At 43.5% G+C, this 16,402-nt stretch overlaps 1 protein-coding gene across 1 annotated transcript; it reads left to right on the top strand.

The window, feature by feature from the left end:
• Positions 1–8,726: 8,726 nt before the first annotated feature.
• Positions 8,727–16,293, top strand: LOC130293470 (phospholipase A2 inhibitor and Ly6/PLAUR domain-containing protein-like). The gene is made up of 5 exons (XM_056542184.1): positions 8,727–8,801; positions 9,973–10,089; positions 11,745–11,894; positions 14,566–14,706; positions 16,005–16,293. Exons 1-5 carry the CDS (start codon positions 8,750–8,752, stop codon positions 16,196–16,198), a joined length of 654 nt encoding a protein of 217 aa, XP_056398159.1. The 5' UTR covers positions 8,727–8,749; the 3' UTR covers positions 16,199–16,293.
• The last annotated feature ends 109 nt before the right edge of the window (positions 16,294–16,402 follow it).

Raw genomic sequence — 16,402 nt, 5'->3', positions numbered from 1 at the left:
GGTGGGGGCAGCATCATGTCTGGAGGAAACCAGGTACTGCCCATCACCTGCCCAGTACCATCACTACAGTGATCATGGTGAGGGCAGCATCATGTCTGGAGGAAACCAGGTACTGCCCATCACCTGCCCAGTACCATCCCTACAGTGATCATGGTGGGGCAGTATCATGTCTGGAGGAAACCAGGCACTGCCCATCACCTGCCCAGTACCATCCCTACAGTGATCATGGTGAGGGCAGCATCATGTCTGGAGGAAACCAGGTACTGCCCATCACCTGCCCAGTACCATCCCTACAGTGATCATGGTGAGGGCAGCATCATGTCTGGAGGAAACCAGGTACTGCCCATCACCTGCCCAGTACCATCCCTACAGTGATCATGGTGGGGCAGTATCATGTCTGGAGGAAACCAGGCACTGCCCATCACCTGCCCAATACCATCCCTACAGTGATCATGGTGGGGGCAGCATCATGTCTGGAGGAAACCAGGCACTGCCCATCACCTGCCCAATACCATCCCTACAGTGATCATGGTGGGGGCAGCATCATGTCTGGGGGAAACCAGGTACTGCCCATCACCTGCCCAATACCATCCCTACAGTGATCATGGTGGGGGCAGCATCATGTCTGGAGGAAACCAGGCACTGCCCATCACCTGCCCAATAATATCCCTACAGTGATCATGGTGAGGGCAGCATCATGTCTGGAGGAAACCAGGTACTGCCCATCACCTGCCCAATACCATCCCTACAGTGATCATGGTGGGGGCAGCATCATGTCTGGAGGAAACCAGGTACTACCCATCATCTGCCCAATACCACCCCTACAGTGATCATGGTGGGGGCAGCATCATGTCTGGGGGAAACCAGGTACTGCCCATTACCTGCCCAATACCATCCCTACAGTGATCATGGTGGGGGCAGCATCATGTCTGGGGGAAACCAGGCACTGCCCATCACCTGCCCAATACCATCCCTACAGTGATCATGGTGGGGGCAGCATCATGTCTGGGGGAAACCAGGTACTGCCCATTACCTGCCCAATACCATCTCTACAGTGATCATGGTGGGGGCAGCATCATGTCTGGGGGAAACCAGGCACTGCCCATCACCTGCCCAATACCATCCCTACAGTGATCATGGTGGGGGCAGCATCATGTCTGGGGGAAACCAGGCACTGCCCATCACCTGCCCAATACCATCCCTACAGTGATCATGGTGGGGGCAGCATCATGTCTGGAGGATACCAGGTACTGCCCATCACCTGCCCAATACCATCCCTACAGTGATCATGGTAGGGGCAGCATCATGTCTGGGGGAAACCAGGTACTGCCCATTACCTGCTCAATACCATCCCTACAGTGATCATGGTGGGGGCAGCATCATGTCTGGGGGAAACCAGGCACTGCCCATCACCTGCCCAATACCATCCCTACAGTGATCATGGTGGGGGCAGCATCATGTCTGGGGGAAACCAGGCACTGCCCATCACCTGCCCAATACCATCCCTACAGTGATCATGGTGGGGGCAGCATCATGTCTGGAGGAAACCAGGTACTGCCCATCACCTGCCCAATACCATCCCTACAGTCATCATGGTGAGGGCAGCATCATGTCTGGGGGAAACCAGGCACTGCCCATCACCTGCCCAATACCATCCCTACAGTGATCATGGTGGGGGCAGCATCATGTCTGGGGGAAACCAGGCACTGCCCATCACCTGCCCAATACCATCCCTACAGTGATCATGGCGGGGGCAGCATCATGTCTGGGGGAAACCAGGCACTGCCCATCACCTGCCCAATACCATCCCTACAGTGATCATGGTGGGGGCAGCATCATGTCTGGGGGAAACCAGGCACTGCCCATCACCTGCCCAATACCATCCCTACAGTGATCATGGTGGGGGCAGCATCATGTCTGGGGGAAACCAGGCACTGCCCATCACCTACCCAATACCATCCCTACAGTGATCATGGTGGGGGCAGCATCATGTCTGGGGGAAACCAGGCACTGCCCATCACCTGCCCAATACCATCCCTACAGTGATCATGGTGGGGGGCAGCATCATGTCTGGGGGAGACCAGGTACTGCCCATCACCTGCCCAATACCATCCCTACAGTGATCATGGTGGGGGCAGCATCATGTATGGAGGAAACCAGGCACTGCCCATCACCTGCCCAATACCATCCCTATAGTGAAGTATGATGGGGCAGCATCATGATGTAGGGACAAGAAGACTGATCAGGATTAAGAGAAAGTGGAATGGAGCAAAGTGTAGAGATATTCTTAATGAAAACCTGATTCTCTGGACAGCAGAATGGGCTGATGCTTTACCATCTAAAAAGATAATGACCCTAAGCGCACAGTCAAGACAACACGGGAGCAGCTTAGCCACAGCTTGTCCTTAAGTGGCTGAATTAGCTTCCACCAATGGTCACGATCCAACCTGACAGAGGGGCTTCAACTAAGTCCTGAGAAAAGGGTATGAATACTTATGTCACTGTAAGATTTTAGCTTTTCAATTTCAATAAATTAGAAAATATTTTTAAGTCTTTGGTATTATGGGGCATTGAGGGCAGAATGATGGGGGGGGGGGGGGCATGAATTCTTTGTTATCATTAGTACAAGACTGCAACATAACAAAATTTGAAAAAAGTCAAAGGGTCTGAAGACCTTGCAAATGCATTGTAGCTGGCCTCTACTAATAACTTTGCAGGTGGCGCCATCTACCACTAGGCAAGAAGTACCTCAAAGGATGTGGGGGTGGCACTGTAGTATGCACACTTATTTATGGACTGTTTTAAAGAATGTTTCATTATGTATAGAGAGGACTGAACTTTTAGCCGGGCTAACTTTCGGAGAGTTTCCATCCCGAACTGGCAACAAAGAGTGCTGTGCAGCGCAGCTTAACTCTTTTGTCACAGTAGAAAGCAATCTGTATAGATGGCTGTTTACTGTAACATCTTGCTGGGTTGAGCCCTATGTGTCAGCCCAGCAAGGAAAGAGTTAACTAGCACTGTTGAGCACTAGCTAACTCATGGGGGTATACAGTATACCGCCTTGGCTTCTTCCTCGGTGGCCCCCACCTCTAGAGGTGGACCTACATGAGAAGACTATCACAGCCTGGTATGAGGTTGGTAAGTTTGTTCTGTAAACACTATTGGGGAGATTTATTAAAACGTGTGTAGAGGAAGAGTGGTCGCTTCTCTCATAATTAACAGGCAACTTAAAAAATTAAAAAAGCAATCTGATTGGTTGCTATGGGCAACTGCACCACTCTTCCTCTGCACAAGTTTTGATAAATCTACCTCTATGTGTTTTTAGCAAAAATCTATAATGTAAACAGACCCTTTCTGGCAGTGAGTTCACAAACAGGGAGCCTCTAGCTATTGCTAAACTACAACTCCCATCATTCCCCCACACTGCTTTATGGGCATTTGCCCCAGGAGAGAGCACCCAAAATGTACTGTACCATTTTTTGTGTTATTCTTTTCTTCTTGTTTCCAATATGTGTATGCAGAGGAGTACGTCAGATTCGGTGGACTGCGTCAATGACCCTATGAAATTAGGGGGAACCCCACACTGGTTTTTAAATAAACTAATTAATTTTAAAAAATGTGTGGGGTTTCCTCTATTTTTATTCTCAGCCAGATAAAGTAAATTTTTATATATATATATATATATATATATATATATATATATATATATATATATATATATATACTGTATATATACTACAAAAATGACTCTCCCCACAAGCCTTTGTTAACCATTTTATTAAAATGATAACAATGCTGCTCATCATCATAGTCCACCAAATCCGACGTACTCCTCTGCAGACATGTATCTGAAATGAGAAGAAAATAAAAATACACTAAACGGGTTAGTGCTAGAGATGGGCAAATTTAATCTGATGAATCTGAATGAATTATGAATTTCCTGTAAATTTGATTTGTAACAAATCCGAATATCGCTGTGATTCAATAAAACGAATCACTTCATCAAACTCTAATACGGTCCAGGCTCCAGGGCATCTAAAATGGCGGCTCCATGTGGGAGGACATGGGGCATGAAACTCTGGGAAGGCGGGTAGGATCACCCGGAATGACATGCAGCTGTCAGCAGCCAGCCGGCCCTGTGATGTCACAGCCCTATATAATCGGCAGCCATTGCTGCAGCAAGGCATTTCAGCATTTTATTGCAGAGAGAGAGAGAACACTGTGTGTTGCACAAAAAAAACAGCTTTACAGCAGTGATTCACCACAAGCCCAAATCACTGCAGAAAAGCAGTGACAGGGAAGGGAGAGAGAGGGAGAAAGTACAGTTTTGGGTGTACTACACAGTGACTCTGTACTGCTGCACTGGGGTGTACAACAACTCTAAAGCTAATAAGGACCAGTTAGGGTGAGCACTAAAAGCCATAGTCCCCTGCTTTTAGTGCCTAATACAGGTTGCGTAGCGGAGCGTATTGTACTCTCATAAGTGTAACCTGTGCATAACATAGGTGGTGTATGATTTATTTTCTGGTTAAACTAATTTGGGCCAGTTGCTCTGAAAGGCCAGCCAAAACTACACTCCTACTTTTATAGCCTAATACAGTTGTAAGCATAGTGGAGCATATTGTCTTCTCATACTGTAAGTGTAACATATACTCACTCAGCTGGTGTATAAGTATGTCAGGCAAAGAAGTGCCAGGACATGCACAGAGGAGTGTCAGAGGCCTAAATTCATCAGGTCACAGCAGAGTAGGGGTGGGTGGCAGCCGGAGTCGCAGCGAGAGGTTGGAGCTCCCGCTATCAGCTAGTGGTCATACTTTCGACCAAAAACCCAGCAGCCATGATTAATTGGTTCACTCAGTCATCCACTTCATCCCAAGTGACATCCCACACCCCCAGTCAACAGTCGGTGGGTTCCTTAGACTCAACTCTCAGTTGGCATGACCCTCATTCTGCGTGTGCCACCTCAAGGCTCTGTCATTGTGCCACCATATGGTCTCTTTATCCTAATGCTGCCACCTCCAGGCTCTCTCATTGTGCTGGTATATGGTCTCCTCATGCTGATGCTGCCACCTCCAGGCTCTGTCATTGTGCCGCCATATGGTCTCCTCATGCTGATGCTGCCACCACCAGGCTCTCTCTTTGTTCTTCCATTTGTTCTCTTCATGCTGATGCTGCCACTTCCAGGCTCTCTCATTGTGCCGCCATATGGTCTCCCCATGCAGATGCTGCCACCTCCAGGCTCTGTCATTGTGCGACCATATGGTCTCCTCATGCTGATGCTGGTACCTCCAGGCTCTGTCATTGTGCTGCTCTGTGGCCTAAATAGGCTTCCGCCACCTCCAGGCTGTGTCATTCTGCCACCATGGGATCTCCTCATGCTGCTGGCACATTAAACTTGTTAAAGGGGTACTCCAGTGGAAAACATTTTTTAAAGGTCTTTTTAAGTCAACTGGTGCCAGAAAGTTAGACAGATTTGTAAATTACTTCTATAAAAAAAATCTTAATCCTTCCAGTACTTATCAGCTGCTGTATACGCCAGAGAAAATTCTTTTCCTTTTGGATTTATTTTCTGTCTGTCCACAGTTCTCTCTGCTGACACCTCTGTCTATGTCAGGAACTGTCATGAGCAGGAGAAAATCCCCATAGCAAACCTATGTTGCTCAGGACAGTTCCTGACATGGACAGAGGTGTCAGCATAGAGCACTGTGGACAGACAGAAAATACATTTGAAAAGAAAAGAATTTCCTGTGGAGCATAAAGCAGATGATGAGTATTAGAAGGACTAAAGGGGTACTCCACTGGAAAAAAATTTTTTTAAATCAACTGGTGCCAGAAAGTTAAACAGATTTGTAAATTACCTCTATTAAAAAATCCCAATCCTTCCAGTACTTATCAGCTGCTGTATGCTCCACAGGAAGTTATTTTCTTTTTGAATTTCCTTTCTGCCTGACCACAAGTGCTCTCTGCTGACACCTCTGTCTATGTCAGGAACTGTCCAGAGCAAGAGGTGTTTCTAAAATTGACAGAGATGTCAGCAGAGAGCACTGTGATCAGGCAGAAAGGAAATTCAAAAAGAAAATAACTTCCTGTGTATTATATACTGGAGTACTGGAGTACTTCCTGTGTATTATAAGTACTGGAAGGATTGGGATTTTTTAATAGAAGTCATTTACAAATCTGGTTAACTTTCTGGCACCAGTTGATTTTAAAGAAAAATGTTTTACAGTGGAGTATCCCTTTAAGATTTTTTAATAAAAGTAATTTACGAATCTGTTTAACTTTCTGACACCAGTTCAGAAAAAAAAAAAGTTTTCCACCTGAGTACCCCTTAATCTCCTCAAAATCTTCAAATGACATCTCTAAAATCTCATAAATCTCATTTCAAATGTGACGCCATATGGTCTCCCGACCCTGCAGCCACCTCCAGCTTCTGTCATTGGGCCGCCCTATGGTCTCCTCATGCTTCTGCCACCTCCAGGCTTTGTCATTCTGCCACCATTTGGTCTCCTCATGCTTCCACCACCTCCAGGCTGTGTCATTCTGCCACACTGCGGAATACATAGGCTGCCGTCACCTCCAGGCTGTGTCATTCTACCGCCATATGGTCTCCTCATGCTAACGCCACCTCCAGGCTCTGTCATTGTGCAGCTCTGCGGCCTTCATAGGCTGCCGCCACCTCCAGGCTGTGTCATTGTGCCGCCATATGGTCTCCTCAGGCTGATGCCACCTCCAGGCTCTGTCATTGTGCTGCTCTCTGGTCTACATAGGCTGCCTCCACTTCCAGCCTGTGTCATTGTGCCGTCCTATGGTCTCCTCATGCTAATGCCACCTCCAGGCTCTGTCATTGTGCTGCTCTGCGTCCTACATAGCCTGCCGCCACCTCAATCCAAAGAAACAGGTTGTGGTTGGAGTGAGAAAATTAAACCATGACTGATTAAATGAAACATTCACAGTTTCATATGCAGTTTCACAGTACCAGCTGTGTTTACTTACACGTGCCTGGCTTGGTATTGTAGACAAGCATATGATACTGGCAGGATCTACCCAGAAGCCCTCCCGGGTCAGGACGGCACCACTGAGAGGGAGGACAAACTGACAAACTACTCAATCATTGTGCCACTCTGCGGACTACATAGGCTGCCGCCACCTCCAGACTGTGTCATTGTGCCGCCATATGGTCTTCTCATACTGCTGCCACATCCAGGCTCTATCATAGTGCCACCCTATGGTTTCGTCATGCTGCTGCCACCTCTAGGCTCTGTCCTTGTGCAGCCATGTGATCTCCTTGTTATATAGATCTTGTAGTTTGGCAGTATTTTTTCAAAGTAAACGCTTTGGGCAACCGGGACACTCAGTCATGAGCATGGGGGGGGGGGTTTGCTGAGAGGCAGGGGCTGGGACAGGCCGTCGCTGGCCTTGCGGCGGACCTCTTTTTAAATGCAGCAACTTCTAGCAGTATGCGCCCACTCATGCAACGGTGCAGAAGCTGAATATGCTCCTGTCATGGTTGCTGGTGCTGCAGTCCCTCTCTTTTCAAGTGGACACTCAGTCATGAGCATGGGGGAGCTTTTTCAATGCAGCAACTTTACACTGCAGCAATTATACATTATTGGAGCTGGAATTACCGTGGCTGCTGGCACCAGACTTACCCTCCAATGGGTCCTCAAAAAAGGAGGTAAAGTTTGCTCATTCCAATTACCAGGCTCTTTCATTGTGCTGCTGTGCGGCAGTGATTCTAATAGCGATGTCTGTGATCTACATGTCATACTGAATAACAGTATTATTTCACTAACACAGCACACTCCCTATGTATGTTACAACAAGGCAAAGTGTTCTACATTCCTATTGAGGCTACAGCCCGGAAATAGCCATTTTAATAGCAATTTGCCATGAAAATTTGTCAAATCTGACTAATCAAATTTTTGGGGAGAGCACGCATAAAACATTGTGTTCCCAAAGAGAGAGCCTCCAGGTGTTGCTAAACAACTACCCCCATGATGTCTGGGAATGATGGGGGTTGCAGTTTAGCCACACCTGCAGGCTCCCTGTTTGGGAAAACACTGCCAGAAAGTGTCTGTTTAATTTTAACATTTTTAACATGCCATTTTAAAACAAAAAGACATGCCAAAAATACATAATGTGAACAGACCCCTACTTACCAACCTTGTTCAAGGCTGTGATCTTCGTCTTTTGTACCCCTGCCTCTAGTGATTTCATCACTAGAGGCAGGGCTACAGAAAAAGAGACTACAGCGGGAACAAGGTGGGTAAACTTTTTCTTTTTGGCTACTTGGCTTTCAGTAGGAAACTGTTTGGATATTGAGATGAACCAGGAAATGTATTATAATCTGTTTGAAATAAAAACAATAATAATAAAAATGAATGATTTATTATATATATATAATCAGCTAATCATCATTTAACCCCAGCATGACTTGAATAATATGTGCTTCATTAGAAGTCTAATAAGTCATTTTGGGGTTAAACCTTTTTTTTTTTTTTCTTCAGGATTTCCGTGTAATAAAAAGAATAATTGATATAACAATCTTTATTTTAAGATATCATTTTTGTTAGGAAAAGAAGAGGGACGAGGGGGGTTAACTTTAGCTTTCATTTCTTAGTGGGCAGGTTTTCATTTCTGGTAAACTCTGTGGCCGGTTTTCATGTCCCGCCCCCATAAAATCCAATAAATTAAGAACTTCAGCCAAAATATCCATCTCACAGTAGGATAGATCTAGAAGAGAAGAACAATGATCTCCCTGACTGGGATTCTCAGTCTCCTCTCAGCTCTTGCTGCCACAAGTAAGTTTTATAAAAAATTATAGCACTTAAATAGTTTTTCTTTTCTTTATCTGTTTTCATGGATTTATTTTTTAATATTGTGATTTGTGCATAATATTAATAATAATAATAATAATAATAATAATAATAATAATAATAATGACAGTGTGACAGTAATTATACCCCTAATAAAATATAATAATAATAAAGAATAAAATAAAAGTAGTGATAGTGTGACATTAATTAGACACCTAATAAAATATAATAATACAATAATAATGATTATTATTATTACTATAATTAATAATAATAATAAATATTGTAATAATTATAATTAAAATACTAATACTACTACAATTACTACTACTAATATTAAGAAGAAGAAGAAGAAGAGGAAATAAATAAAAGTAGTGATAGTGACAGTAATTAGACCCCTAATAAAATATAATAATAACAATAATATTAACACAATTATTATTATTACTAATTAATAATAATAATACTTATAATAATAATGATGATTATTATTATTAGAGATGAGCGAACTTCCAGCAATTCGATTCGTCACGAACTTCTCGGCTTGGCGGTTGATGACTTTATCCTGCATAAATTAGTTCAGCTTTCAGGTGCTCCGGTGGGCTGGAAAAAGTGGATACAGTCCTAGGAGAGAGTCTTCTGCCCACCGGAGCATCTGAAAGCTGAACTAATTTATGCAGGATAAAGTTATCAACCGCCGAGCCGAGAAGTTTGTGACGAATCGAATTACTGGAAGTTCGCTCATCTCTAATTATTATTATAATTATTATTTTTATTATAATAGTAATTATAATAAAAATACTACTACTACTACTATTACTACTAATAATAATAATAATAATAATAATAATAATAAGTAGTAGTAGTGGTAGTATTACTATTATTATCATTTTTTATTATTATAATAATTATAATAAAAAATGTTACTGCTACTACTACTAATAATAATAATAATAAGTAGTAGTAGTATTACTATTATTATTATTATATTTTTTATTATTATTATTATTATTATTTTTATTATCTGAGGAACAACAATTCTGTGTAGCTCAGGTCTCCCCTCCTTTTCCTGATGGGGGATGAGGATTTATACATCTGATCTCAGTAACATTAACGTAGAAATAACTGATCCCTGTGCTGTGTGATGTCTCTTTAGGTTACGCTCTCTCGTGTACGCAGTGTGTGTCTACTACATCCTACTCATGTTCGGGCAGCAGTGTGACTTGTCCTCCAGGATATCGGTGCGGATCCGCATATACAGAAAGCTCTGTCAGTGAGTCATGTGATTGAGCAAAATCTTTTGTAATGTTTTGCAGGGGGTTCAGTGTTCTGTATATAAAGATTTATCATTGCATAAAGTTCTGTAACTTTTTAATACGGTTTATTTTTCAGCTTAACATTTTAATATCTCTGCTTGCTGCCAGTAAATGAGACATTCCTGTTTACATCCAGAGTCTGTCAGAGTGAAGGTTTTCTTACAAATTTATCAGGTCTTCACAATCCTCTATGAGGATCCAGGACAGGAGGGAGATTTGTGCTATTATTTATCTACACAGATACAATTCCAGCACCTTAGTATTTAGCAATATAATGTATATTTATATTTGTCTCCTATAAATTCTATCGGGAAACTGTGAAAAAAAAAACAAGTATGAAGAGAAGCAGCAAAAGTAATCTACTTCTATTTCTTTTCTTCCATTTTTGGCTGGCAGATAACTGGGGTGAGGGCATCACTTTAGGGAGGGGGACAGCATGAAGTATATATAGAAAACCTGGTGGCTCGGTTTGGCAGAACCTGCTAAAATAACATGAGCCACACGGCAGAAAGGAGACAGAGGAAGGATCACATGACCACAGGGAATCTCATAATATTTGTCAAACAGCTTTTTCAGCCAATTAGGAGGCCGTATAGGGTGATATCAGAGCCATTATAAAAGCCTAGGCACATAGCCTCAGCAGCCATTTTAGAGATAGAAGGTGTTAGGTGAAGATCTCTGTGAGGGACAGTGAGCAGTGACCAACACAGATAGGAGTAGGAGCCAGATATGTAATAAAAAAGCAGAGAACATTTTGTCTGTTCACTGCAAAAACTGTTTTCATAGACAGTTATGAGTGCCAGTTCTTTTCTGTATTACACTATTTATGAAAAAGCCACATTGAGGGTTTTGTGTCACTTTTGCGCAATTTCTAGGAGACCAATCCCATTGCTATTCCCCAAATTAGGGATCATTTTTCACATCTTGTAAAAATCCTTTCCTTCTTCCCTTTCCAAGCAAAAAACCTGTTGCTTCCCCCAAAAAGGGAAACTTTTTGTGACACCTGGATAAAAACATTGCTTCTTCTGATAACTCTGCATGCATATTAACACCGGCAGGCATCTGTGTCTGCAAAAATTGATCTCTTTTTTTAACATTAAAGGGGTACTCCACTTTCCCAGTGTTTTTCTGAACGTTGGGTGTGGGCTGTGGGCTGAGGGGGTCATGATGTCCCTCGTGAAGTCACGCCCCCTCATTGCAAGTCTATGGGAGGGGACATGGCAGCCACCATGCCCCCTCCCATAGACTTGCAATGAGGGGGCTTGGTGTGATGTATTGAGGGGTGGGGCTGTGACATAATGACCCCCCCACAGCCCGCACCCAGCATTAGGAACAAAATATTCCCAATGCTGGGGCAGTGGAGTACTTCTTTAATTTAAAAATAGCATAAAAATCCGTAGTGAAGTGTGTTTTCATTCAACCTGTTAGTTACCACCATTTACCCATTACCGAGAACTTTTTGCCAGAGTTCGGTGAACGAGCACAACCAACCTTCTGAAAAGTAAGGGTAAATGTGAACAGTTTTTTTTTTTTTTCTTAAAAGGAATCCTTCCAAAAAATATCCAAAGCTTAGATCCCCGTTATTGTTTTAAATGTTTCTGTTTATTTGTAGGTGGAGAAAGGGTATCTGTATCATTGTTCAGAGCATGTATAGCGTCACATGAGTGTAATTTCAATGGCAGCCTAAGCATACAGCACGGAAAAGCCAAGAGGGTCACTTCATGCTGCAACACCAACCACTGTACTCCTACTATTCCTCCATGTAAGACATCCATTTTTTTTTTAATTCTTTAACATTCTCTCATAATTTGGGGTAAGAAAATGATTTCAAGGATCCAAGTTTACCAGCACAGCTCAATTTACATTGCATACAATTATTGAATTCTTCATTAAAGGGGTACTCTGTTGAAATACATCTTATCCCCTGTCCAAAGGATAGAGGATAAGATGTTTTATCACGGGGGTCACACCGCAGTGATCCCCCGTGATCTCGGTGTAGACGCATTGGTGTTATTAATGCTGGGTTCTGGAGGCCATGGCTGTGACGTCACGCCACAACCACTCCATTCATGTCTATGGGAAGGGCCGTGACAATCACAGTCACGCCCCCTCCCATAGACTTGAATGGAGGGACGTGGCGTGACATCAACAACCATGGCCTCCTGAACCCAGCATTATGAACATAAAGTTCAGAATGCCAGATGTCTAAACGGGGTCCCATTGCACAGACCCCCGTGATCAGACATCTTACCTATCCTTTGGATAGGGGATAAGATTTCTAGCAATGGAGAACCCCTTTAATGTGGAGCAATATTGAAAGAGTTTTAAAGGGTCCAAAAGGTCTCTGCGCTAGATCACTGGGATGGGTCCTTGGTGCAAAAAAAAATTTAATCTGATTTCCAAATTTTGAGTCTAGAATGAAATTTTTTCCCCCCTATGACTAGAATTATCCATGTCTGACTCATGGTGGTTTTCGCCTTCCTCCGGAACATTATTGATAGGGATTACATCACATTGCCACCCAGCCAATCACTGGCTAAGGCGAAAGACCATTGCGGCCAGTGATTGGCTGAGCGGGAATGTAAAGCATTGACCACAGCACAAGGAAGTGTAGCTCAGTGGAGATTGAGCACTGCGATAATGGAGGTTGTGGGGGAGAGCGGGGGTAAGTACAGTAACATGGTAAGTAACACAGAGACAAACATTGGAGAGGGTAGTTTACATCCAGACAGATTTGCAAACTGGTATTGTTTAACCCGTCTGAGATCCTAATTACATTGCAGTTATAGGACAGCTGACTGGAATTAGAACAATATAAGAATCTTACAACAGTAGGGTAGGAGGGAAAAGAAAGAAGGAAACCAATAACCAAAATAATAGGTAACGGTAGGTAAGGGAGGATTTAAGTATAGAGAGAGGGTCCGATAGCGACTGTCAGAAGTAGTGGGTATAAAATAAGTATAGTAAGTTGTAACAAGATGGGGGAGAATGTGATAGTAGAAAGATGGGTCCATCAAGTAAATTTCCTGAACTCTCTCCATGGCTGCCAGACCCTCAAAAAGGAACGCTCCGGTGTGTGACTCCCAAAATGAAATTTCTTCCAGACAGTAAATCTGGTCCACTTTTGGTGATCCAGTGCTGCACCTCAGGGAACAGTGGGGGGAGCCAGTGCAGGACATGTTCTGCCTATAGGCAAAATAGGCAGCCGCCTAGAGCGCCCTCTTGATGAGGGGCGCCGCTCTGCCTGCCACAAGAAAGTTAGACAACCAGAATCCAAACCACTCGCTCAGCCAGCAGCATGAGGAGGAGGCTTGCTACAGTGCGTCACCTCAATAGTAAGGTGGGGCGTGTCAAAGGGTGGACCAATGGGTGGAGTCAAGTGGGTGGCAACATTAGATTTTGCCTAGGATGATAAAAGTCCTTGCACCAGCCCTGAGCCAGTGTTTAGGTAACAAAAGTCTGAGGTGATGGAAGAGAAGGGGGATTCAAAGGCAAGAGGAAGAAATAGAAACCGAGAGGAGAGCAATGTCAGGTAAGCACGGGATAGAAGATGAGTTGCTTCTTTGGAAATTTTCATTCCACCACTTTTGGGCTAAGGGGCAGGACCACCAAACATGAAAAGAGTACCCCTACTTTCCAGGTATCTCCAACAGGAATCAGAGTCTGCTGGAGAATAATGAGAGGAGATATTAGGAAAGATTTTGGGGGGTAGGACATAGTTTCTTGGCAGTAGCAGTTGTGAGTTGTACCTCAAGATCTGACTCCCTCTTTGAAAGACATGGGGGGGGGGGAGTGGAAGGGATAGAAGAGAAGAAACGTGTTTATACAAAGAGGAGATGAGCTCAGGGGGTGATGTGTTGCGGCTGCTAGCTTTCTAAACCAGGACAGTGGTTTGTTAAGTTCCCCACCTCTAACATTTCTGTGAGAGACATCACATTTCTGTTGTTGTTGTTGTTATTTAAGCAGGCAACTTGGGTATATTTGAAAACCAGATAACCTTTTTAATACTTAAAGGGGTGCTCCAGGGAAGTGTGTATATATATATATATAGTCCAGTAATCATTGCAGCTCTGCTCTGCCAGCCCCACCCTCCTACTCTGAGTGGAGATAGAGCTTCAGTGTCTGATTGGCTGAGGCTGCGCACACCTCCCTGTTCTCAGAACTAAAGAGAGCATGACTTATTGGTGCAGGACAGAAACCACATGGTCTGTGTCTCTCAGGAGGGTGGGGGCTGCTTTCAGAGATCATGGATGTAAGTGACAACCAAGGAGGGAAAACGTCTCTACATAGCTAATGAGTGATATTTAGACAATTAAATAGGTTGATGAGAGGGAAATAATGGGCTATGGGTTTAGTTCCCTTGAGTACCCCTTTAAAAAAACAAAAAACAATATGCCTCTTTATATTTCTCTTTTTTTTCTGTTCGCTTTTAGTCCCAACACAAAGCTCTGACCCCAATGGAGTGGTCTGCCGTTCCTGTATCTCTGCCGACTCTACCTGGTGTTACACTTCAGATACCATACAATGCACAGGGGATGAGAATATGTGTCTTCTGCAGACAACAAAAATAAGAGGTACCATTTTTTTTTTTTTTACTTTACTTTAGAAGGGCCTCGGCTTATATTTGGGTCGGCTTATACTCGAGTAAATACGGTAAATGGAATAAACAGAAACAACAAGGAATTGCTGACATATAGGACCCTTTCATACTTATTGGCTTAAAGGGATGACAGGCGCAAGGCTTAATGAAGAAAGAAAAACATTTTCCATGGGGAAAAAAAAAAAAGAAAAGAAAAAAATAATAATAATATTTTGATGGTGAATAATCTAATTGGTTGTTTGCTTCTGATTGATAATAAAAATCTCATTCTATCTTTAGCTTCTAGGATAGTGTATGACATCAAAACTATACTGCTATTGCTTGTTAAAGGGGTACTCCCGTGGAAAACTTTTTTTTTTTTTAAATCAACTGGTGCCAGAAAGTTAAACAGATTTGTAAATCACTTCTATTAAAAAATCTTAACCCTTCAAGTACTTATTAAGGGCTGTATACTAACGAGAAATCCCAAAAAAGAAATGTATTTCCTCTGATGTCATGACCACAGTGCTCTCTGCTGACCTCTGCTGTCCATTTTAGGAACTGTCCAGAGCAGCATATGTTTGCTATGGGGATTTTCTCCTGCTCTGGAGAGTTCCTAAAATGGACAGCAGAGGTCAGCAGAGAGCACTGTGGTCATGACATCAGAGGAAATGCATTTCTTTTTTTGGATTTCTCGTTAATATACAGCCCTTAATAAGTACTGGAAGGATTAAGATTTTTTAATAGAAGTGATTTACAAATCGGTTTAACTAATATAAAATACCACGGGAGTACCCCTTTAATGTCAACAAGATCAGTGTTAAAGGGGTACTCTGCCCTATCTCCTATCAGAAGGATAGGGCATAAGATGTCTGATGGTGGGCGGTCTGGCCGCAGGGATCTCCGGGCCGGCAACCCGATGTTCTGAACATTTATGTTCAGAATCCTGGGTTTGCGCAGCCGTGGTCGTGAAATCACGCCACACCCCCTCCATTCATGTCTATGGGAGTGGGCGTGATGAGTGATCACAGCCGCCACGGACCCTTCCATATACATGAATAGAGGGGGCGTGGTGTGATGTCAGGGCCATGGGCGCCCAAATGTTCAGAACACCAGGGTGCTGGCCTGGAGATCGCGGGGGGGTCCCAGAGACCGGACCCCCCAAGATCAGACATCTTATCACTTATCCTTTGGATAGGGGCGGATGTCTAGGGGCGGGGTACCCCTTTAATGTTAGACAGTCTTCACATGAGGCCTATTATTGTATTCAAGTTCTTATGTGGATCGTTACAGGATCAGTCTCAGCTTCAACAGCCGTTCGGGGGTGCGGAACAAAATCCTTGTGTGATCTTGGCGGACAGCTCCCAGACATTTCAGGATTGTCACTTAAAACGGAGTTTATCTGCACCAGTGATGGAATAAGGGTCTGTCGAGTGGTCCTGACTCCAGCCATTATGTGTCTTCTGCTGCTGAAATGGTCCTTCTAACTTAACAGCTATTAAAGGGGTACTCTGGTGAAAAACTATTTGTTTTTTAAATCAACCGGTGCCAGAAAGTTAAAGGGGTTATCCAGGAAAAAACTTTTTTTATATATATCAACTGGCTCCAGAAAGTTAAACAGATTTGTAAATTACTTTTATTAAAAAAAATCTTAATCCTTTCAGTACTTATGAGCTTCTGAAGTTAAGGTT

The sequence above is a fragment of the Hyla sarda genome, chromosome 10 (assembly GCF_029499605.1).
Source record: "Hyla sarda isolate aHylSar1 chromosome 10, aHylSar1.hap1, whole genome shotgun sequence".
NCBI lineage: Eukaryota > Metazoa > Chordata > Amphibia > Anura > Hylidae > Hyla > Hyla sarda.
Note: the sequence above shows the minus strand (reverse complement) of the source record. Positions and strands in the feature narration are given on the sequence as shown.